Source organism: Lepidochelys kempii, chromosome 1 (assembly GCF_965140265.1).
Source record: "Lepidochelys kempii isolate rLepKem1 chromosome 1, rLepKem1.hap2, whole genome shotgun sequence".
NCBI lineage: Eukaryota > Metazoa > Chordata > Testudines > Cheloniidae > Lepidochelys > Lepidochelys kempii.
The window spans coordinates 120,582,829-120,608,178 of record NC_133256.1 but is presented as its reverse complement, the minus strand read 5'-3'; the positions used below and the strand labels follow the sequence as shown (position 1 = coordinate 120,608,178).

General features: G+C 42.7%; 1 protein-coding gene across 1 annotated transcript in view; it reads right to left on the bottom strand.

Moving 5' to 3' along the window:
• GABRA5 (gamma-aminobutyric acid type A receptor subunit alpha5) overlaps positions 1 to 25,350 on the bottom strand; it is a 79,651-nt gene that overhangs the window by 22,955 nt on the left and 31,346 nt on the right. Inside the window, exon 5 of the mRNA XM_073353115.1 lies at positions 15,414 to 15,496. Within this exon, the coding sequence (XP_073209216.1) occupies positions 15,414 to 15,496 (83 nt within the window). The remainder of the gene's footprint in view (positions 1 to 15,413; positions 15,497 to 25,350) is intronic.

The following is a 25,350-nucleotide window of genomic DNA, read 5'->3' as shown; positions in this document are numbered from 1 at the left end:
GAGGAAAGGGGAATGTAGTGAGCAGGGGGGTAGGGCCTTGGGGAAGGGTTGGGGCAGGGGGGTGGCCTCAGAGTAGGGGCAGGGCTATGGTGTTTGGTTTTGTGGGATTAGAAAGTTGGCAACCCTAACTCAGATAGCGCCTCCGTGGAAGGAGTTTGAAGGAGCTGGCAACTCTTGGGGAAAGGCAGGCCTGCTACGGACTCCTTTAGTATTATTTTAAAATCTATTTTCTCTTAAATGCTTTTTGTTTCAATAAATAATACTTTGCTTTAAGATGGCAGTCCGGTCACTGGTTACCACTGTCATTGCTCCTGGAAAGAACAGAATTGTCAGGCCTGCTGAGGTAAAGACAGTGGATGTACATCAGACTGCAGCTTGGGCCAGCTCTGAGAGTGGAGGAATCGTACGTCTCCATCCTGACAGAGGTGATGTCTCCAGGCCTAGGACCTGAGTGGTGCAGGGGTAAGGTTGCTAACTCTCCAGGATTGTCCTGGAGTCTCCAGGAAATAAAGATTGCTTTTTAATTAAAGATTGTGTCATTTGATGAAACCTCTAGCAATACAGGGTCCACTTGATGAGCCCAGAGGTGCTGTTAGTCAGGGAACTATGATAGCAGATCAGCAGAAATTGTATGCAAAAGTCTTGTGTTCTTAAATACAGATGGCTGCTCTTCGGTGCAAAGCAGCAAAGAGGAAGCTGCAGTGTGCTGGAGGCTTTCCAAGCTCTTAACAGCTTTGTTAAGATATTGCCACCAAACTAAATAAAGGTTTGGGTGATTTCCTGACCTCCAGAGAAATCACTCCCTCTATAAATACTGCTAAATCATCCCTATTATGGATGATTTCACCTGGGAGCTCACAAAAAATATACGAAGGTCAATCTTTTCTTTTCTTTTTTACCTTTGCAATGCCCAAACTACTCAAAGTGTCAGGGCTTGCTTTTCTTTTTTTAGTAAAAAGGCCTAGGGTAATTTATCTCACTACCTCTTCCCTACAAAATTTTTATTCCCTTCCTCCACTTCAGTTTACCAACTCTGTTCTATGCTATCAACACACTCAGTATCAGTTTTCAGGAAAAACAAAATACAAACCAAAAGTGAAATCCCTGCAAGCTGCATGGAAACTTTTTAAACTTTTTAAAGACGCCATAATAGAGGCTCAACGTAAATGGATAGCCTTAATTTAAAAAAAACAGAAAGAACCAAAAAAGTGCCACCATGGCTAAACAACAAAGTAAAAGAAGCAGTGAGAGACAAAAAAGCATCATTTAAAAAGTGCAAGTTAAATCTTAGTGAGGAAAATAGAAAGGAGCATAAGCTCTGGCAAGGAAGTGTAAAAATACATTTAGGAAGGCTAAAAAAGAATTTGAAGAACAGCTAGCCGAAGACTCAAAAAGTAACAGCAAAAAAATTTTTTTAGTACATCAGAAAAAGGAAGCCTTGTAAACAACCAGTGGGGCCACTGGACAATTGAGATGCTAAAGGAGCAGTCAAGGACAATAAGGCTATTGCAGAGAAACTAAATGAATTCTTTGCATCGGTCTTCACAGCTGAGGATGTGAGGGAGATTCCCAAACCTGAGCCATTCTTTTTAGGTAACAAATCTGAGGAACTGTCTCAGATTGAGGTATCATTAGAGGAGATTTTGGAACAAATTGATAAATTAAACAGTAATAAGTCACCAGGACCAGATGGTATTCACCCAAGAGTTCTGAAGGAACTCAAATGTGAAATTGCAGAACTACTAACTGGTTTGTAACCTATCATTTAAATCAGCTTCTGTACCAAATGACTGGAGGATAGCTAATGCGATGCCAATTTTTAAAAAGGGTTAGTGGTGATCCCAGCAATTACAGGCCTCTAAGCCTGACTTCAGTACTGGGCAAACTGGTTGAAACTATAGTAAAGAACAGAATTGTCAGACATACATATTAGCATAATTTGTTGTGGAAGAGTCAACATATTTTTTGTAAAGGGAAATCATGACTCACAAATCTACTAGAATTTTTTGAGAGGTCAACAAGCCTGTGGACAAGGGTGATCCAGTGGATATAGTGTACTTAGATTTTCAGAAGGCCTTTGACAACGTTCCTCACCAGAGGCTCTTAAGCAAAGTAAGTTGTCATGGAATAAGAGGGAAGGTCCTCTCCTGGATCGGGAACTAGTTAAAAGTTAGGAAACAAAGGGTAGGAATAAATGGTCAGTTTTCAGAATGGAGAGAGGTAAATAGTGGTGTCCCCCAGGGGTCTGTACTGAGACCAGTACTATTCAACATATTCATTAACAATCTGGAAAAAGGGGTAAATGGTGAGGTGGTAAAATTTGCAGATGATACAAACCACTCAAGATAGTTAAGTCCAAAGCAGACTATGAAGAGCTACAGAGGGATCTCACAAAACTGGGTGACTGGGCAACAAAATGGCAGACGAAATTCAATGTTGATAAATGCAAAGTAATGGACACTAGAAAACATAATCCCAACTATCCATATAAAATGATGGGGTCTAAATTAGCTGTTACAACTCAAGAGAGATCTTTGAGTCACTGTGGATAGTTCTCTGAAAACATCCACTTAATGTGCAGTGGCCATCAAAAAAGCAAACAAAATGTTGGGAATCTTTAAGAAAGGGATAGATTATAAAACAGAAAATATCATATTGCCTCTGTATAAATCCATGGTTCCCCACATCTTGAATATGGTATGCAGATGTGGTTGCTCCATCTCAAAAAAGATATATTGGAATTGGAAAAGGTATAGAAAAGGGCAACAAAAATGATTAGGCGTACAGAACAACTTCTTTATGAGAAGAGATTAATAAAATTGGGATTTTTCATCTTGGAAAAGAGATGCCTAAGGGGGGATATGATCGAGGTCTATAAAATCATGACTGGTGTGGAGAAAGTAAATAAGGAAGTGTTATCTACTCCTCATAACACAAGAACTAGGTGTCTCCAAAATAAATTAATATGCAGCAGGTTTAAAACAAACAAAAGGAACTATTTCTTCACACAATGCACAGTCAACCTGTGGAACTCTTTGCCAGAGAATATTATGAAGGCCAGTACTATAACAGGGTTCAAAACGGAGCTAGATAGATTCATGGAGGGTAGGTCCATCAATGGCTATTAGCTAGGATGGGCAGGGATGGTGTCCCTAGCCTTTGTTTGCCAGAACCTTTGGTCTGACCCAGTATGCCGTTCTTTTGTTCTTATGTAGATACAGTGACTGCTTGAATCTGTGAGCAGTCTATAAGAAATAGCTCTGAGAGGTGTGAAATACCTCATGCATCCCAATGAGGCATCAACACTGTTGATGATATCACTTCTGGTCATTTTAGCAGATACATCCAGTTAATATGTGCTTGTCCCACAATCACAGATTGCCTCCCACTCTTTCGTAGGTGCCAGAAACTCCAATTACCCCCACCCAACTGGCATAACCTCTGACCTCCTCCTTGACAATGTATGCAATGCAATTATGCAGTGTCAGATTGAAAAGTGGTGGTGTGGGATAGCCTAGAATAAAATCAATGGAATATCAAGATAAGGCAGGTGATAACATACTGATTATCATAATGAATTCCACAACAATCTGTTTTTCTATTTAAAATAAGGTTCCATAAGGTTTCCAATCTGCTCTGCCAGAGTGCCACAGAACTTAAACCCATCTTGTGTGTGGTTATGAGAAAGCCTTTCTATTTGAGAGATAAATGATTGATCTTGGTCGAGCCTCTTCCATGCTTCCTCCTCCACCCACAGGAAAATGGGGCAGAGTAGAGTAAGGTGGACAATTTTTGTTAACACTCTGTCAGGATATCACTGATGGTGAAGTGAAGTGAAAGAGAGGCTGGGAAACTTGAAGGAGGTGCATGTGTATCTGCAGACAAAATCTGGCACATATGATGGCCCAAAATGTGTCTCGTTTCATTCAAAGCAGATTCAGATACAAGGCCAATAAACCACTTGGGAATATGCAACATTTATCTCTATTTAGGAAATTTTCTTTCTCTCAGAACTCAGATGATTAATTTGCTATTCTTTAGCAGAATATTTCTGATTTCCTAAAGTAGGAAACCCTGTTTGAATCCTCCCTGCTCCTCATCTAAGCACACACTACCAACAAAAAAGAAAGAATGTAGAGTTTGGGACAATAATTTAAAAACAGAGCAGTGTTTGAAACTATTAAAAGCTTAAAAAATGAGTGAGTGCTAACTGACAGATGCTTCCAATGAGCATTTTATAAAAGGCTTGAGAATATTCTGGTTTATCATCTACCAAACAATGAAGTGAAATAATTTCTGCTGGTAACTCCTGGCCAATGAGCCATGCCTTAGTTTTTCAAAACTAATAAACACTCCAAGAAATTCAAAAACAATGGAGTTCTCCTCTCTCTTTTTTTGTCTCTTAATGTGGATGGCAAGAGTCTTATAAAAGGCCAAACACACTCATTCATTTCCATGAGTAGAGGGGAGCATCCACAGCCTTGTGAAGGTAGGACAGTGTTTCTAACTCTCATGGGTTTTTGTGTGTGCAACAGGATGTTGGCTGGGGCTGGAGCCTATCTGGCAATGACACAAGAAGCTCTAGCCCTCTTGTGAATTTCAGCATCTCCCCCGCCACCCTTTGATGGGCTGCCTGCCCCACTTGCCTGCTTCCTGGGGTAGAGCAGCCAATCAGGGCTGCTGCAGGAAGTAGGCAGCGCTCTCTCCCCATCCCCTCAGGAGCCCCACACCATTTTCACAGGAGGTGATGGAGGAGGAGGGAGCTAAAAAGCCCAGCAGTTTAGGGTGACTCCACTCCTCCCCTGCAATACTTGGCCTGGGCTTGGACACGGGGAGTGGGAGTGAAGAGCACTGAGAGATGCCCCCCCCTCCAGCCTCAAAGAGGAGAGGGGACCCTCCTGGAGCACTCCCCCCATCCTGGGGGTGAAGGGGGGTTTGAACAGCACAGGAGGAGCAGAGGTGAGACAGGGGCAGAACTGATGTGGGGGCAGAATTGATCGGGGGCTGGGCAGATGTAGGTGTGGGAGGATGGGCAGAACTGATGCAGGGGCTGGGGGGACAGGATTGATTTGGAGGTGTGGGGGAGGGAGAATTATTTGCTGGGCAAGGGGTGGACAGATGTGGAGACAGAAGCGCCTTCAGTGTGGACCAAAATCACCTTTCCTAGTGCATTTGGGTGTGATGGCAACACTAATTGTCACAAACACACACACTGGGGAGGGGCAGGGGGAGTTCAAAAATCAAACAGACCCAAAACCCCACTATAATATTTTTTAAAAGTCTTATGATTGGGGGCAGGGGGAGTCTCATTATTTTGGGGGTCTGACTCATGATATTTGAACCTCGGGGGGTTATGAATAATGCTATAAGAAAGTATGAGAAAGTGTCTGTAACAAGGCAAAGCACTAGCCTGAAAAGGCTAAAAGAATCCCTGCCTATCACATAAGGAATATGTATATAAGGAAGTGGAAGCTCAGCCCTAAAGCTTGAGTGTGTCCTGTTTTTCCTGGCTGGTACAGGCAAAGGAAAAGCCTTTGGCACAGTAGCCAGTATTAGTTAGTGGAGATGCTTTATTTTATTTATGTTTTTCACGGTCAAACAAATAAATTGTGACCTGAGGCCAGGCCTTAAAAGGACACGGGTGTGGCATTTGCTTCCCCTCCCAGGCTGGTGAAACAGCCCACCAGTTTACAACGCCAGCTCCCCAGCATGTTCCTTGGAGCCACTTTCTATGTGCTCTGAGGATTGGGATCTGCTGGTGGAGTTGTCTGCTTGCCACAGTATTGTCCCTCCTACTCAGCTTTTAATGAGTGAGTGATATTCTGATCTAGTCAGCGTTATCTACCCACTCTCCCTACCACTACTCCAAACCTCATCTGATAGATGGGAAATTGCTGGAAAGGAAGTCCATGGGAGCATGACTCCTGCTAGAGCCATGGTGTTATAGAAGGTGGGAAAGGGAAAACAGGAAGCAGTGCAGAGACGCAGGGTATCCCTGGGCTACAGTGGCTCTCCTAAGATCAATGGGCTGAACCACCCCTGTGTGTTGGCTGTGGATAGGTATTCTAAACAGTACAGTCACTTGGAAAATACAGGTTTCAGAGTGGTAGCCGTGTTAGTCTGCATCAGCAAAAAGAACGAGGAGTACTTGTGGCACCTTAGAGACTAACAAATTTATTTGCGCATAAGCTTTCGTGGGCTAAAACCCACTTCATTGGATGTATGCAGTGGAAAATACAGTAGGAAGATACATATACTCACACCTTGTCAACTGTTGGAAATGGGCCATCCTGATTATCACTACAAAAGGTTTTTTTCTCCTGCTGATAATAACTCACCTTAATAAATCACTCTCGTTATAGTGTGTATGGCAACACCCATTTTTAATGTGCTCTGTGTATATTTATCTTCCTACTGTATTTTTCACTGCATCCGATGAAGTGGGTTTTAGCCCATGAAAGCTTATGCTCAGATAAATGTGTTAGTCTCTGAGGTGCCACAAGTACTCCTGTTCTTTTTGGAAAATACAGACTCAAGTCCAAACTTTTAGAGTTTCATGGCCGCTGCACTTAAAATACCCAGATGAGGATGATTTAGGCCAAATCTGCAAGTCAGTGGGAGTTTTGTGTATGTGGATCATTTGCAGGATCTGACCTTAAATCAACACTCAATTAAAAATAATAATTACCTGTACAGCTCACCCATGACGGTTATGTTTTATACCCAGGTGATAAGATATAAAATAATTTAAGAAGAATTTTGCATAATTTATGGAAAGCTAAAGATCTATTGGATCCAGTAGCTGCTGCATTGCTAGATGCTACCAAATTCTAAAGTGTGGTGTAAAATATCCCACAAATCTGGACTAAATTTGGCCTTAAATTTAGTAAAAAAATTACTCTCAAACCATTAATAACTGGTTGAAGAAATAAAGAAAGATGTTCCAAAGAAAGCCACATTCACTCTTCTATTTTGTTTGTTTTGTCTGTCTAGCTACATTCTCATACTGTGTTTGGCACTATGGTATATAGATTACACCATGGTACCATTAGAGTGCTTAATCTTGCAACTGCTGCTAATCCCTATCCCTACTGTAGAGATCCCAGGCCCATTAATTAGTAAAGATGATCATAAATTATCAGATTACACAGATGGGATTATTTTAATTATAAAGGATTTTATCTGTCATGCAATCCAAAATATTTTAATTTTGATGTCTTTTTTTGGGGTAAGATTTGGGGATATAATTTTAAAGGTTGAAATATTTGCCTTATGGAATTGGGCTTCACTTGTTTTTAGAATATGGAATTTGAACTGCACAGACCAAAAATAAATTTCACTTAGACATAAGTTAAACATGGTGTTAAGGAATTTTGTTAAGGCCAATCTGGGTTCTGCTAATCAGAGAGCCAAGAGATAGATTTAACAGAGCGTCTGAACCTTAATCTTCTTTGTCAATTTGTGCTTTAAAAAGGGTAATGACACCCCAGTTAATTGATCTGTTTTTTGTGTGCTTATGCATGTCTCCTGACTTTACTTAAAAGAGATTGTTAAAATAGAATTGCTGAGTTCCAGGTTTATTGTCTTTTGAAAACTTCTGTACCAAATATATTTGTTTGCATCTAAAAAGATGCTGTTACTAACTGATGAAAACTCAGCCTAGGGGCCAGGAATCAAACTGTGCTCTTCCTGGTTTGTGCATCAACACTGGTTATAAATAAGGAATCTGTACTTGGTAGTGCCTGTGCAACGGAGGGCAAAATTTAGCTCTGCAATTGAAACTTTTACTTAAAATTTTTGTTGCTCATATGTGAGCCAGAATACAATCCAGCTCACACTTCACTAAGTCCTAAAAGGAGAAAGAAAAGTAGTAACAACGCAGTTTTGTATAAAAACTAAGCAGATGTGGTACTGAATACAGACAGAGCAGGTCTGTTGGGGAGAAGCTGCATTGTTTCATACAGTCAGTTTTCAAAATAGAACTGTAATTTAACTAGTGTGAAAAAAATTATATCCACATAGCTATGGAATGATTGCCTAAAATGAATATTTTTAAACAGTATGCTGATTTACAAAACAGGATCTTCACATTGACTCTAGTGGGAATTGTGGATTCACAAGGGGTTTGAAATTATTTAAATTCAGATTGATCATTTGGCCTTTAAACTAACATAGGGTCTGGATAAATAATTTAAATTGAGCACGGTGATTTGAATAGCTAAGTGACATGCAGGAGAGAGGCTAGCAACTAAAAAGTGGAAAAAGTCCATCGTGAGACTTTTCTGGATGGTGTGATGTAAGCTGTACAGGATGCTGAAACTAATCTTGCGAGCAAATTCTTAGCCATGTGTTTGTCCATGAGAAACAAGAATGGGGGCAGCACATGGTTACAAAATGGGCATTTTCTAATTTCAAGCCTACTAAAAGGATCGTAATTTTTGTCCTTCCCAAAATTAAAAGAAAAATATGGCTCTATACTAAAGGCAATATTTTCTAGCTAAAAAGAATTTTCTTAGATTCTAGCCTTCTCTTTCCACAGGAGACAGAACAGGGTATTTTAAAATGTGTCAGACAGACCTCATGAGGCTTCATTACTAAGCAACAGTAAGATACTACAGTGATTGGAACTATAAAAAAAACCTTAAAATAGACAGCTAGAAATGGCTATAAATCAGATTGTGATGTGCAAGCCATCATAGTCAAGGTTGGAATGGGAATATGAATTAATTTTTTCTTACTCTGAAAAGAAATGGAGCTATTTACTGCCCTCAGATTATAAGATATTTAGATATGCGAGATTGATGTTGATTCTGTGTTGCCAACACATGATTTTTTGGTGCATCTTGCTAGATTTGGTGTTTTTCTTGAAGCTTCTTCAGCTTCTGGAGGTAAACGGTTTGGAGAGAATCTCAATTTTCATTTGAAAAAAAAAAGGAAACTAGCTCTCATGGTCGTGGAGAAAAGCTTGAAAATGTGATCTGAGTGTATCCTAAGGGCTCAGAAACCAGAAGGCAAATAATATATATTGGGTGTGTTTTATTTTTTAAAATCTCATGATTTTGGAGGCCTAACATGCTTTTTGATGCTTAGTTGACTATACCGTTGACTACTTGAAAACAATCAATCGGCTATATTGGAATCTGGAGCTAGTACGTAAACTAAAATATACAAGTTCCAGTTGGTACTGCTAATGTAGAGATACTAATGTACACGTGTACTCATAAGTCACTCAGGAACATCTGCTGTCACAGAAAGGGACTGGGCCATTTAGGTACAGCTCTGCATTGAAAGCTGTGCAAAACCAGGCCACATGCCTCCTGAAGGACCCCAGTATGTAAGTGTGATGGAGTATATACCGTACAGTGGTTTGGAAACAGAGGGAGAGCTCAACCAAGGCACCTGGTTGCATATGGAAACTTAGATGGGGCCCAATTAAAAAATGAGTTCCAGATGGCGGAGGAGCTGGGTGGTTTCTATAAAGAGAGGAAGCTCAAAGCAGAAGAGGGTGTAGGAAGAGAAGTCTGCAGTCCTTCTCTTGGTAATAGCAAGATGGGCAGGGTTGAAGAGGAAGCTAAAGGGCAGAATTTGCCCTGGGATTGTCTCCTGAATAAAGAACTCTGGCAAAAAGAGCAGGAGAAAGATTGGGAAGCTACTGGGGTGCAACAAGCCCTGGCAATGAGTCTTGAAAAAAGGGCAGGACCCAGAGCTCCAGGGAGTCATTCCAGTGAGGAACAGAACAGAGGGATGAAAGTTTGAGCCTGTGCATGGCAGAAGTGGTTTAAACTTATATTTTTAATTTGGGATTTGTTGGAGGACTCTGGGGGAACGCTGTGAGCCTCTGCCCTGAAATAAGGGTGAATCCTGAGTGGTGTGGTACCCTGAAGAAAGGGGGTAAGGACAACTGGTCCCAGAGTCAGGGGCCAGAGACCTGATGCAAGGTCTTGATGTTGTCTGTTGGACTCTATTGGTCTGGGGGGTAGGGTGGAACTACAAGGGTATATCTGCACAGCAAAGAAAAACCAGCAGCTGGCCCATGCCAGGCTGACTCAGGCTCGCGGGGCTTGGGCTGCAGGATTGTTTCATTGCTATGCAGACTTCTGGGTTCAGACTGGGCCTGAGCTCTGGGATACTCCCACCTCACAGGGTCCAAGAGCCTGGGCCCAAGCCCAACCCCAGATGTCTACAGAGCAATGAAATAGCCCCATGTGCCTGAGTTGGCTGGCATGGGCCAGCCACAGGTGTCTAGTTTCTGTGTAGACATCCCCCAAGTGACCTGGCTGGAGGGCTGAGTCACAGTGTCTGTCAGCAGGGGGCATTAGACGAGGAGACCCTGCTATGTCATGCCCAGCTGTGAAGGGGGCTGTCACTAGTGAGTTTGTCTACAGCAAGGTAGTGTGGACATGGAGACACCCTTCTGAGGTGCAGCATACTAACCACCATACAACTGGTCACCTCTACTGGCTAGCTCTAGGTAATGAGGGGGAGGGAATGTGGAACCATAATGACTCCACCTAGTCTCTGCCTCTCTTGCAGTACTGAGTCCATGGGGGAGTAATTAGACAGTAGTCCCTCTCTAGCATAGGGCTGCTATGCTGTCTGGCCCTTGTGGAACCGTACAAGGGAAGGGGGCTCCTTACTCCCCACCCTCAGCTCCCCGATATAAGGGCTAACCTGAGTCTCAGTCGTGGTCTTGACCTGTAGTGAAACCTACTCCATCAGGAATAATGTGCTAAGAAAAACAAGTGGCATGCTGAGCCATATTGTTGAGTTGTGTATTGCGGGATCAAACTACAGTTAAAGAGAGAAATAAAATGGGAAAAAGAAACTTCTTGCTAGCCAATCACATTATTCTCCGGTCCAGGGAATATCACTCCCTCCTGTATGAAGGGAAAGCCTGGCAGTTTTTACAGAAGCAGCCATGTAAGAGTGAGTGTCATCAGGACACAAGATGAAATGGATCAATATCATGGCCCCTGGAAGTCTTTCTTGAACTACCTGAAGTCTGAGCATCTCTGCTGCGCCTCCAGGAAATACAGCACAGAAGGTGCAACCCATGGAAGAGTGCAAAGGTGGCTTTAAGCCAGCTTGTGCTCTTCTGATTATGTGCTGCTCTGGAGCCAGTGTGGTCCCTCCAAGGGCTGCTGCTGGGCTGCTGCACATAATCTTGTTACTGCTCAGTGCTAACCTGACATGGTTCCTCCTAAGCCTCGGCCAACTCTTCCAGCAGGGGGCAGCACAGTGTTGTTTATGGCAGCCCAACATAATGCCTATGCTGGGGGAATTCTGCCCCAGGGAACTGCAGGTCATTCATGGCTCCTGTATGTCACTACAGTGGTGTATAAGGGGAGAATCGCTCCCAAAGCCTTCAGACATGCTGATGCTGTGTAATGTGTGCTACCCTGAACAGCGACATCTTAACACCTTCTTCCCTTCACCTCTTTTTTTTGCTCACTGCAGTTAGTACTTATAGCATAACTTTTATTTTTGGGTGTAGTGTTGGCTGATTTGATGTGGAATGAATTTGAGAACTGATTTTACACCATGCTTGATGGTGACCATTTTTTCAATTGTCTCTCATGGGGAAGGGACCAGAATCTATTACTTCAGTTTCTGTGGTTCAGCTATACCTGTCATGTTAATGCCAATATAAGCATTGTTGGTAAAAAGACTGGACAGTAGGGCTATTTTGAGATGACATTTTAAAAATGTAAAATATCTTGGGAGTTTCCAGGTAGATTAGTATCTGTGAAAGCAAGATGCACAGTAATTTCAGTGAGCTGCTGACTCAAAGGCTGCCGTGAGTGTTGTAGTCAAGCTGTGAATTTGAAATCACCGTATTGGGCTGCTATGTTAACTGCATTGTTAGTGCTAGCTGAGTACAGTATGTACATGCAGAAAATGTCACGTTTCATTTATTTTCTATAAAATAGGTAAAACTCATCTAAAATACAAATACTGAGCACTTATTTCCTCAGGGCCTGATTCTGCTGTCTTTATTCACAGTGAATAGTATCTTACTTTACGAGTAGTTATTGATTTCAATAGATCTACTCATGTAGTAAGTTACCACTGAATGTCAGCAAGGCTGGCAGAATCTGGCCCTAAGTGAGTATTAATAAGTTCTTAGGAAATTACAGCAAATATTAAGTTTATCTTGGTTGTGTGGGGTTCTGCTGCAAACATGTTGTTGTTCAGCCACTTACGATACAATGGAGTGAAATCCGGATTCTATTGCTCTGCTTTGCCACATCTACCACTCGGAGACCCACAGGGTAGAACACTAGTTTATAAAACGTTTGTTATTCTGTTTCAGTGGCCTGGCTGTTTTCCAATCATGATTCAGTACATGGCAACATCTTGGCACATCCTGCATGATGTGATCAGATGTAACAGTGTCATGCCTTATTGACAGTGACTCCACGTTCGGGAAGATTCTCACAGTTAAGCTAAAGGATAGAGCAAGCAGAGTTTTAAGGTTAAAGCATGGGAGTGGGAGGCAGGAGATCTGAGTTATTTTCCTAGTTCTACCACTCATTGATTTTGCACAAGTCACTCAGGCCTTACTGTTCAGCAACGTCCACTAGTTTGGATTGCCTTCCTATTTTGGGTGCTAGTTGGTGTTTCAAGTTAGTCTGCAGAGGAAGTATAGCCCAGGAGGCAAGAGATCTGGTTTCTAATCCTGTCTCTGCTACTAACATACCATGTGACCCTTAGGAAGTCTCTTTGCCTCCGTTTTCCTCCCCACCCACTCTCTGTGTAGAAAATTATTGGAGCAGGGACAGTCTCATGTTTTTGGACATAAGTGTGTAGACCAATTTCACCAGGCAAATGTTCAGGTTGCCTAGTGTAGCTTGGTGGAGGAAGTTAATTGGTATGGGAGTGCAATTGCGTGCTCAACTATGGAGATGGCACAAACAGAAAACTGGTTTAACCAGATAATCACACAACATTAACTAGACTCCCATCACTCCATAATGCAGCATTTCATACTGTCAAATCACTGGCCAACATTAACTCACAAACATTAACTACTTCATCTTTCAGGGCAATCCTGTGACCAAATTTAAAAGGATATAATTAACACCATGATTAACACCATGAGACTGTAGCAGTTAAGTCAGTTGTCTGGGCAGGGGGTCCTGTGGTCTGTGGATTAGACATCTGTCTGTCTGACCAAAGCAGTGGGTTCTAATCTGCATTCTGACACTTGTTTGCTGTGTGACCTTGAAGAAAGTCAATTAACTTCTCTCTGCCTCAGCTATCCTAGGTATTTACCTGTCTCCATATGGGTGTTGGGAGCCCTAACTGAACTCTTCTTGCAAAGTACTACCAAGGCCAATCAGTGAACAAGGTGCAAATACAGTTTCTAGCTTTGGGGCCTTGCTTGATTTACCTACATTACATTTTTTTTTTTTTTTACTCTGGGTTAAGATCAGGCCTGTGAAACTTCAGTGTGGATCAGTTTTGCTTTGGCAAATTTAGGGAGTGAGGGGTCAGTACCAGGCATATAATAGAAGGCGTACTTTGAACTCGCCCATGGAAGAGATTAGCTCTTTCCCGTAATATAACAGTTTTAATATAAGAGTGCACAGATAGGGCCAAATTCCTTGCTAGTATCAACTGGTGTGGTTCCACTGATTTAAATGGAGCTGCATCTGTTTACACCAGCACAGGACTTGGCCTCTAGAGTCTGCATTCCCAGGTTTATCCTCAGCCTCCTTTAAAAAAAAAAGAGAGATTGCTACCATGTGGTTCATAAATCCTTACTTTTAATATGGAGATATGGCCCAAGGAGGCTACGAGTATTCACATACAGAACGCTATTACTTGTACTTTGGTATTTTTGACTCTCTTGCAGTTAACTAAGTTGGTGAGCCCTCATCCACGAAGGGGCTTAAGCACTCTGATGCTGAAAGATTGTGGGATGCTCAGATACCATGATATTGGGGATAATTTAAAGGGTGGAATTTTTTCCAAATTTGTATTGCAGCATGTAATCAGCTTCTCTCACACAAATCATATTTTCATGTGAATTCACATATCACATTTTATGAGTTTGGAGTGAAATCTATAGTCTGCTCTTAAACCTTTAAGTTAGGATCTTGTCATTCAAGTGAGTGACAGAACTTCAAATTATATTGTCATAGGTTAACATCATTGCACTCAACTGATGCATTTGAACCTATAGTGACCCTGTAAGAAACATTTGGGTCTACAAGTGAGCTGTAGCTCACGAAAGCTTATGCTCAAATAAATTGGTTAGTCTCTAAGGTGCCACAAGTACTCCTTTTCTTTTTGCAAATACAGACTAACACGGTTGTTACTCTGAAACAGATGAAACTGAGTCTTTTTTGCCCTTCAAGGGAAGGGAAATCAAGTGACTGAGTTTGGTAATTATTACTGCATTTCGTGCTTTTACTGTTATCAACATGATCACAAGAAGACAATGTATAACCAATATTAAACCAGCACACATACAGCAGATAAAAGCAAGATTAATCTTGGTAGGATTAGAGAATCTACATTGATACGATGTTTTTAAAAAAAAAGATAAGGGGGGGCGAGTGTGGTGTGGGGGCATTAACTTGTTCCAAGGACTTGTTAAAAACCTTGACTGGTAACTTCAAAAGCCTTGGGAGACTTCTGTTGCACCTGGAATCTACGTTTCGATTACTGAAATAAAAGAGGTCTATTCTAGTAGCCTAGTCTGTACTTTAATTAAGGGCTTTGTATTTAAATATAGCCATACAATCCCCTAAGGTTATTTTTAAAGTAAGCTGCTGGCAGGACAGCATTATGGTGGATTACAGATTCAGGGTATCAAGAAAAATCAGCACTTCAACATACAATTTAGAGGATAATGCGTGTGTTTGTATATACAAACAGTAGCGTGCATGTATATATAATGTGTGTCTGTGTATGTACGCAGTTTAATGCAACAAGATATAGGACTAGATTTATCAAAGACAAGATGGGCAGATTTTCCTCTTTTGCTAACCTCTAGATATCTGTACTATATATTTGTAGTCAATAGAACATGACAAAATAGTACATATGTAAACCCTGTAAGAGCACAGTTGACACTAGGGAAAGTTCTACTTTTCCATACATGTAAAAACCTCAATTATTAAAAAAGTTACTTGGTTGCATCTAGTATTGAATAGGTATTGTTAAAATATCCCCACTACCTGTCATCCTTGTGACACACAGGTTACCAAGAGGGATACATGATCTAGACAGTAGCAGTGCTACACAGAGTTTGCCATCTATTGGAGATTTAGAGCTTGGGGGGGCAGACTGGGTAGGATCAGATCAGTCATATCTACTGAAAGATGTACACAAACTGTCCTGGCTGAAAATGACAAGCCAAATCAAAACTGTATTCATAGTTCTTAATTGTGACCAGAACTTACAGCTTCCAAATTTTAGCGGGCAAGCATGTGCGTCCATGGGGAAGTCTTCAAGCTGCATTGGGCATTCAGCAGAAATGGTCAATCTGTGAGAAGAAAAAAGAAACAAACTCTTCATTTTACTCAGCACTATGCAGGCCCTTCACTGTGGTATCTGCGTGCTGACAGAACATACTCTATATGGGGTCTTCCATTGATGGGCCTATCTTCCATGAATTTATCTAGTTCTTTTTTTAACCCTGTTATAGTTTTAGCCTTCACAGCATCCCCTGTCAGTCATACACATGGCCTTTTGTTCAGCCAGCCCCCTTCAATACAATACACTAGTGCATTACCAGGGTGGTCCATGTATCTGACTGTCTGACAATAGTTTTTGGGGAGACAATCACACCACCAGCCCATGTACCACTGCCTGGAAGTTCTAAAGATGAGTTCCTGCAACAGCTTTTTGCAGGTGGAGAGGTCAAGGGGGTTAGGGTAAAAGAAGTTTAACACTCTCTGATACATCCACTGCATTGGTACTGTGAGGGGACTGAGACAGGGTAGAATGAGGAGAATGGCAATGTGGGGGAGAAGAGGAACAGGTGTGCAAGGGGAAGAAAGGAAGATGGAAAACAGAGGGGACTCATCATTAGGGCCCTACCAAATTCATGGTCATGAAAAACATGTCACAGACCATGAAATCTGGTCTCCCCCCGTGAAATCTGGTCTTTTGTGTGCTTTTACCCTATACCATACAGATTTCACAGGGGAGACTAGAGTTTCTCAAATGGGGGTCCTGACCCAAAAGGGAGTTGCAGGGGCTCACAAGGTTATTTTAGGGGTGTTGTGGTATTGCCACCCTTACTCCTGCACTGACTTCAGATCAGGGCAGCTGGAGAGCACCAGCTGTTGGCCGGGCACCCAGCTCTGATGGCAGCACCCTGCCAGCAGCAGCGCAGACGTAAGGGTGGCAATACAACACCATGCCGCCCTTACTTCTGTGCTGCTGCCTGCAGAACTAGGTGGCCAAAGAGCGGTGGCTGCTGACGCGGGTCCACCTCAACAGGCAGCAGCGCAGAAGTCAGGGTGGCAATACCCTACCATGCCGTCCTTACTTCTGTGCTGCTGCTGGCAGCAGCGCTGCCTTCAGAGCTGGGCTCCCAGCCAGCCATCACCACTCTCCAGCAGCAGCGCAGAAGTAAGGGTAGCAGTACCACAACCCCCCCTACAATGACCTTGGGACCCCCCCCCACAACTCCTTTTTGGCTCAGGACCCCTACGATTACAACACTGTGAAATTTCAGATTTAAATAGCGGAAATCATGAAATTTATGATTTTTAAAATCCTATGCCCATTAAATTGACCAAAATGGACCATAAATTTGGTAGGGCCGTACACAGAATAGAGATGGAAAGGTAGCAACAGCAGTAAAGCAAGAGAGAATATCCAGCTTGATAGAAATGATACACCATTTCCCAATCACAGACAGGAAATGCTGCTTCTAAGATGTGGTAAGAGCAATAGGTGAGGTTCGAGTCACCTGCCCTGAGGCAAGGAAGTTTAAAAAAACCCTCAAAACCCAGAAAATAAAATAGAGGGGAAGGGAAACAGGCTTCGAGAGTATGTCTACAGCTATCAACCCAATCCAGCAAAATGTTTAAGCACATTTTGAACATTAAGCATGTATGTACTTTGTGGGAGTGGGGCCTGTATAAGAAGGACCCCAGCTTTCCCATACTCACAAGTTTTGGACTCAGACCTCCAACAAATTGACTTTTTTCTCTTGGTAACTCTCCTTCCTCTTTCTCTTTCATCTCTTCACAGTTAGATCCCAGATAGCTTCTATGCCAGACTCTAGAAGCCCTAAAATCTCTGCAGGCTCTGGGTCAAGCTAGATGTTGTACTGAGTGAGTTTCAACAAAAGCATTTCCTCCCCACCTGTTCTGCAATTGTAATTCTATAACCATCACATGTAGAACCATTATTATCTCCAAGGAGAATCATGCATCCACAGGAACAGAGCATACCACATCCCCATAGGCAATAAAATGTGTTCTCCTGATAATTAGTCAGACCCATATATTCACTCTGTTTCTAATAAACCTCTCTCTCTGGGTCTGTAATTATAACTGTAATATCTACAGAGAGTGAACTGTAGTCAGTCCTATGTTTTGGCAAATTCCATATGTTTAACCCAAACGTATTGGTCCCAGTGACCTAAAGTCTACGAGGCGGAAGGAGCTGTAGTGGGAAAGTTGCCTGCCACACTCCCAACGTAAAAGGGACCCAGAGCTGTCTGGCACAGTCCAGGCTTGCTGACTCAATTAACCTTTGTCTTGCCTCTCCTTCCATGCAGCCTAGAACTAGATCTCTCCCGAGCCCAGTGGCTACCTCAGAGAAGGAGAGAGATGCAAACACTGCCCGCCTTTCTCCAAGGGCAAATCCTTCTGGGTTACAACTTCAATCTGCTGCACCAGCAGGAGCGGATCTAGCCAAATAGCTATTCTAGAGGAGAAATTAATGCATGCTGAGGTTGGCTGCTAGGACATCAGTCTTGGCAGTAGCTGTATCCAGGCTCCAGTCCAGTACTTCTCTCTCTGGCTTCCTTTTTAAAAGTCATTCAAAATAACAGGGAGGGATAACAATCAAAGTGGCCACGCTTCCACATGTTTTGTTCTCTATGTCAAGCAAATACTTCCACAAATGAAATTTCTTTGATGTGTTCACAGGACAGCACCTTACTCCAAATGTTGTAATATACCTGATCTACTTATTTCAGTTCCCCATCTGTCTTTTTATTTAGAACACTTTTCATCTATAGAGCTCAAAGGATGGTAGGTATCATTATTTCCATTTTAGAGCTAGGTAGGCTTGGAAGGATTAGGTTTTTATCAGTAGATGTTAATTCCCTGTACACACACAAACTGACAAATATGCCCATTGAAATTTACATATAGTAAGAAAAATACTGCTTGAGAACTTATTAGAGGTTGATTTAAGGATATTTACTTTGTACATTTTGATATGATGTTGACAAGTTGTGTTTTTAACAGTTATCAAACTTTAACTTTTTGAATAGCAACAGCTACGGTCATTAATTACTTTCTTCCCTCCACCTGCCCACACATGTTTTGTGACACTCCACCCATAATTTCTCACAACTGTGAAATTTTAAATCAATTAAAAATTGGAAAATAAATGCTTCAAAATAAACTGACCGTTGTCAAACTTATTTAAAAAAATCAAATTCTGCCAAGTCTACAGATAGGGAAATTGAGGCACAGGGTCATCCATTATCAAACAAGAGGGATCAGGGGCAGAGCTGGGACTGGACCTTAGCTCCCTGCACTTCAAGCACAATGCCATATCCAGTGGCACGTGCTACCTCTCCTCTAAAGTAACAGTTACATAAAATAAAAAAAGAGACGACAAGACCCCTACATGTCTATATTTTTAAGGAAAGACATATTGGACTCTGATCCATGTATGGTATTAGAACTTGGGCACCACTTAGTGAAACTGCAAGAGAATTTCATATTAGAAACTGACTTCTTGTGCTGGTCTTAAAATAACCGCTTGAGGCCTGGATCCTATAAGGTGCTGAGCATGCTCTCCCTGAGCCCGCAAAGCACTATTAGGGCCACAGCGCTCAGCAGCTTGCAGGGTAGAGCCCTGAATGCCCGGTGCATAGAACTTCTCCAGTTCCTCCGACTAATGGTTTCTGTGTCAAATCAGTGCTGCTTGATGTTTGCTTTCCTTCAGTTTCAGAGGAAAACACCAGTCACTCAATGAAGTTGACTGGAATTAAAATCCTCCAAGTCTCTTTAAATGAAAAGTTGACATTTATATGTAATTTAATTTTGAAGGATATGATTGTGCCTTTAGGGCACAGGCTTACATTGGGGCTATGTGGAGCTGCACGGCCCCAGGGCCAGGCATAATCATAGAATATCAGGGTTGGAAGGGACCTTAGGAGGTCATAATCCCTCACCAAGCTTCCTTATCCTAGCAGGCAGTGCACAAACTGCTCTGTCTTTTAGGGTAGTGCATGGTGCAGTCTGCTATCCCTAATGTTTGAGTGGTGGAAGGCACCGTTGTCTCATCTCTTCCCTTGGGGGCTCTGTGGACCTCTAAGGGTTCAAGGAAGGAAGAAGCCCCAGTACACAGGGACTGTAACCATCCCTGACCCCCACATGCAGTGTTAGGTGCTGTGCACCTTCTTCTGTGCATTTGTATAAAAGTTCTATCCCTAAACAATAAACTGAAATATCCCAATAATTTATTCTCAGATGTGTTATTCATAACATTGCATAGCTAGTACATTTTAAATTTTAAAATGCTTACTGGATGATGTCATAATAACCTGTTACAAAATCCTTATCATTTACTGGGTACTTTATGCCATTAATTACAACATATAATTGGTGCATAATAGGGCTGGGCAATATGGATGAGCAATGGCTTTGAAATATTACACATTTTCACCACATTGTTCTGCATTGTTCTGGTCCCCTCAAATATTAACTCTTCACTAAAATATGAGGGTCCAAAAAAGATGTGCTCAAAAAATGCACTTGTAACTCAGAACAATGTGTTTCTACAGAAAGCAGCATGGCAGCCATCTTTGTCAATTCTGTAGAGAAGTTGGTGGGGATACACACACACACACACACACACTTGCTTCTGGAAACGCGTTGCAAATAGGGCAGAGACAGAAGATGACAGGAATGTGCAGAATGCACCAGTGTTCCACACCCAGATGTGGTCGACAAATTTATACTTGGTCTTCACCTTCAAACATCACCTGGAAGAAGCAGGACGCATCTGAAGTCCTGTCTCCTTCCAGACACACACCTTCAGCAAGCAAAAATTCCACTCAGCTCACATACGCATTGCATGCATTCACAGTGCTAGTGGAACACTGGTTGGTCATTATTAAAGAACTCTTATCTTTAGTAAAAAGTTAGGGCTTGAATATCCGTTTACACACACCAGTTTTACACAGTTCACTACAATGGAGTGACTCCTGGTTTACAGTGACGTAAGGGAGAGGAAAAATAGGCCTTTTATGTGCATGAATGGAACAGGGTTTTGTTAAACCTTTAGAACAAAGTCCATTCAATTGGATTTTAATGGGACCAACAAAACACGTCTGACCTAGGGACTGTCCCCAACTCAAACATCTCCCTGGTTGTGCTGAGGCACAGGAATTATTAAAAATAAAGTTCGAAAAAATATTATGAGAGCAAGCGTGTGGAGGGTTGTTTTGTTTTACTACCTTTGTACTCAAAAGCCCACTGAATTATTTTTAGTCAAACTTTTGATAAATAAGAATACATCTTGGGCATTGACCGGACATGGAATATTTCTGTCCAAAAAGTGAAAGTTTGACAAAACTGAAAGCAACTGAAAAAACCCCAAAGCCTTTAGAATGGAAGGATGACATCAATGGAACAAAGATTTCACCCAGTGTGTGTAAGAAACTTCAGCAATAGCTGCTGTTGTGTTACCGTCTGTAATCCTTAGTGGTTTTATAGTGTTTTACCTGTTCAAAGTGCTGCACAAATATTAAGTAACTAAAGACAAGGTGTAACCCATCTTAGTTTCTGGGGGGGGAGTAATATTTATTAACCATTTATTATTAATAAATCTATAAATAGTACCTGACAGTTTTGCCAAACTGTATTATGTACTTCATTAAAATTTTCATAATGTTGCTATTGATGTTAAATTCCAGCAAAAAATATTCTACAGCAACAAAAATACATACATGGCAATTCAAACTGCAAGATTTCACAAAGTCAGGAAAAGTCTTGAGAGAAAAATCCACATTTGGAGCATTGAGAATTAAGCATTAGTCCTTTGTTAAAATTTGGCAGATTCTTTTGTGTAGCTGTACCATTTTCACTGGACTGAGAGCAAACTATTTTCAAGTCACAGATGCAGTGAGCGATTAGTGATCTTTGAGACCTATAGATTCACATTCTACATTCAGCGTGGGCTCCAGAAGGGATGAATCCCACCCCAGCAGTCCCACAGGTGCTTGGGACCCAGGAGTTCAGGAAGTCCTGAGAGAGCCATCACTTGAAATAGGGCGCAGTCAGGGTACAAGAGATTCCCAACTTTCTATTTCTGGTTGACTGAGCAGGGAGAGGAGGAGCCACAGGGTATGCCCAAGAAGAAAGAACACAACCAGAAGTTGAGGAACGCTGTCAAATAGCTACCGTCTCTGCAGGGAGCTAATGCTGCTGCTAAGGAGTGGGAAAAGCAATTGAAGGTTCCTTGGAAAGTGTGTGCCTGCTGCCTTGCCCTTCCAAAAACACCTTCCAGAATGGCATCTGCCGCTGCCAGCCATGAGAGATGCAAGTATGGGAAGGCAGCCACCTGCATCAAGGTGGTGTAGATGGTGGCAGGAACCTCTTATACCAGCCAGCAGCCTTCAAAGTGGAAAGTATCAGGCACAAGGTTTCAAAACTGCCTCCCCACTCTGTAAGGCCAGTTGCTATTCTTTGTTAAACTAGGCTGGCGGTGTTTGCTTGAAACTCATCTCACCCCATTTTTGCAGCTATTGATCCTGCTTGGAAAAGGTCAAGTGGACTTTGCTGGCTCACTCATTACACCACATAGGTTAAAAAGTCATGGGTGAGGCTCTCTGAGGGGACAGGTTTTAGGTATTGGTAGAACAGTCTGTGAAAGGGACTTTAGGAGGAAAGTCGGGGAAAAGGTTTGAACTAAACTTTTTTAATTAACCTTAGAACTGATTTCCTCGTCTCCCCCCAACCAGTGAAGCCAAACCCTGGGAAAGTTGTGAGTTTGGACTCTGTAGCATGTGGACTGGGTTTCATTTTGTTTTTAAGGGACAGCCGGGAAAATTGTTTCCTCACAACCACAGGGAGGAAAACTCCCTCTAGGGATATGATAATGAAAAATAAGTGAAACAATGTTAAGCAAATCCAATTTTCCCATAAGAATTAATGTAAATGGGGGTGGGGTGTTAGATTCCAGGGACATTTTTTTTCGCCAAACAAAAGACTATATACACACACACACATATATATACACAGTGTACGTTTTAAACAAATAATTTAATACTGTACACAGCAATGATGATTGTGAAGCTTGGCTGAGGTGGTGAAGTCAGAGGGTGGAAGGGGGTGGGATATTTCCCAGGGAATGGCTTACTGCTAAATGGTGAACTAGCATTCGGCTGAGTCCTCAAGGGTTAACCCATTGTTGTTAATGTAGCCTCACACTCTACAAGGCAGCAGGAATGGATGGGGGGGAGTCAGCATGGCAGAGAGAGACAGAGACACACACCGTATATGTGTGTGTGTGTGTGTGTGTGTGTGCGTTTGTGAGAGAGAGGGAGAGGGAGAGACACACTGTGTGTGTGTGTGAGAGAGAGAGAGAGACGCACATTGCTCCTTTAAGTATGCTGACCCCACTCTAAGTACACTGCCTTTTAAAGTAGATCAGCAAATTGCGACAGCAGCTGCTGCCAGCAAGCTCCCTCCATCCTGAGCCCTGTTGTGTCCCGCCCCGCCCGCCACTCTGTGGAGGTGGGGTAAAGGAGTAGGGGGAGGGGGACATCCTGACATTAGCATACACACATCCCGCGCACAGCAAGCGGGAGGCTTGGGGAGCAGCTCCAAGGCAGAGGGCAGGAGCAGCACAGGGCAGTGGCGGGAGGGACAGCTGAATTGCCCGGCAAATTGATAGCCTGCTGGCTGGCTGCCATACAGGGGACTTAGGGTAGAGATGAGCTGATGTGGGGCTGCCGGTCCACCCTGGTTCCAAGCCCCCACCAGCTAGCTCCAAAGGGCTGCTCTTCCTGCAAGCAGTGAAGAAAGCAGGCAGCTGCCAAACAATGTTATAAGGGAGCATTGCGCAACTTTAAATGAGCATGTTCCCTAATTGATCAGCAACGTAACAACGTTAACCAGGATGATGTTAAGTGAGGAGTTACTGTAATCTGTGCACAGAGGGGATGGTGCGTGATTTAACACTGTAAAGCTGTCTTAAGGCATGGATAAACACTTAGTCACTATACAGATGGCTGAAAGAGTTATGCTAAGGTGATGAAGTCCAGAAACTTGCCTCTGACTGGCTGTGTGAGTTGTCTGCAATGTGGATCATGGAGGGGGAGAGGAAATGTAAACATTACTGGTAGTTCTGATGCTGCATCACTCAGGATGCCCCAGCTATTCAGCCTGAATCACACTGGGTGGCATTCACCTCTGTCTTGGCTGTGTGACAAAAGCGCGAAGACAAGGTCTAGCTTTATGGGCTTAAGTGGCGCATAGTCTTTGTCCTGGCCTTCTGTTCACAGGGAATTTCACCCATTGTGTTTCTTATCTGCATTCATTTTATGTGTTGATCTCCCACTGGAAGTGAGCATAGTCTAGTGGTTAAAATCTCTAACTTCTGGTTCATTTCTGGCACTTAACTATTCTGTGCAGAATACTCCTGCGGTCCTACTTCACAGCTGTGTTGAGGCTCTAATTCATTAATAGTTGTATGTCTACATAGAGTGCTTTGAAAACCTCAGATGGAAAGAGCGATACAAGTTGCAAAGTATTCTAATTACTGATATTATTGTGAGTTTCATTCTGCACAGTAGGCAATTCAGACCTGTAGTATAGATTAAAGGAGATTTTTATCATAACTGAGCCAAATCCTTAACCCAGTTTATGCTGACGTTAAGGATACATACTCCCTTTAGACTTCCTAAACCATGCACAACACTGACTTGATTTGGCCTGGTGTGGAAAGGATGGGGAAAGGAAACCATATCCATGCTTTGGCAATGGCTACCCAGTAGTGGGGACCTCAAGCAAGTAATCTCCCCAACCATGGAATGCTTTTGTATATCCTGAATACTGCTCTCCTCCTGCTGGTCTGGAGAGAGTTACTGGGACTCTAGGACAGGAGTAAACTTTGTGAGAAACAAGGAGGAAGGAAGGGACAAGTGATAGGTCCCTTCAATGTTCTTAAAAACCAAACAAATGATCTTGAGCTTTTGTGGCATCTCTCTTCCATTGTCCAGCTGCTGGGGTGGTGGTGGGATACTTTATCTGGAGGCAGTGACCATGAGTTGGTTGAGTTCAGGATCCTGACGCAGGGAACAAAGGTAAGCAGCAGGATACGGACCCTGGACTTCAGGAAAGCATACTTCGACTCCCTCAGGGAACGGATGGCCAGGATCCCCTGGGGGACTAACTTGAAGGGGAAAGGAGTCCAGGAGAGCTGGCTGTATTTCAAGGAATCCCTGTTGAGGTTACAGGGACAAACCATCCCGATGAGTCGAAAGAATAGTAAATATGGCAGGCGACCAACTTGGCTTAATGGTGAAATCCTAGCGGATCTTAAACATAAAAAAGAAGCTTACAAGAAGTGGAAGGTTGGACATATGACCAGGGAAGAGTATAAAAATATTGCTCGGGCATGTAGGAATGTTATCAGGAGGGCCAAATCGCACCTGGAGCTGCAGCTAGCCAGAGATGTCAAGAGTAACAAGAAGGGTTTCTTCAGGTATGTTGGCAACAAGAAGAAAGCCAAGGAATGTGTGGGCCCCTTACTGAATGAGGGAGGCAACCTAGTGACAGAGGATGTGGAAAAAGCTAATGTACTCAATGCTTTTTTTGCCTCTGTCTTCACTAACAAGGTCAGCTCTCAGACTGCTGCGCTGGGCATCACAAAATGCGGAAGAGATGGCCAGCCCTCTGTGGAGATAGAGGCGGTTAGGGACTATTTAGAAAAGCTGGACATGCACAAGTCCATGGGGCCGGACGAGTTGCATCCGAGAGTGCTGAAGGAATTGGCGGCTGTGATTGCAGAGCCACTGGCCATTATCTTTGAAAACTCGTGGCGAACCGGGGAAGTCCCGGATGACTGGAAAAAGGCTAATGTAGTGCCAATCTTTAAAAAAGGGAAGAAGGAAGATCCTGGGAACTACAG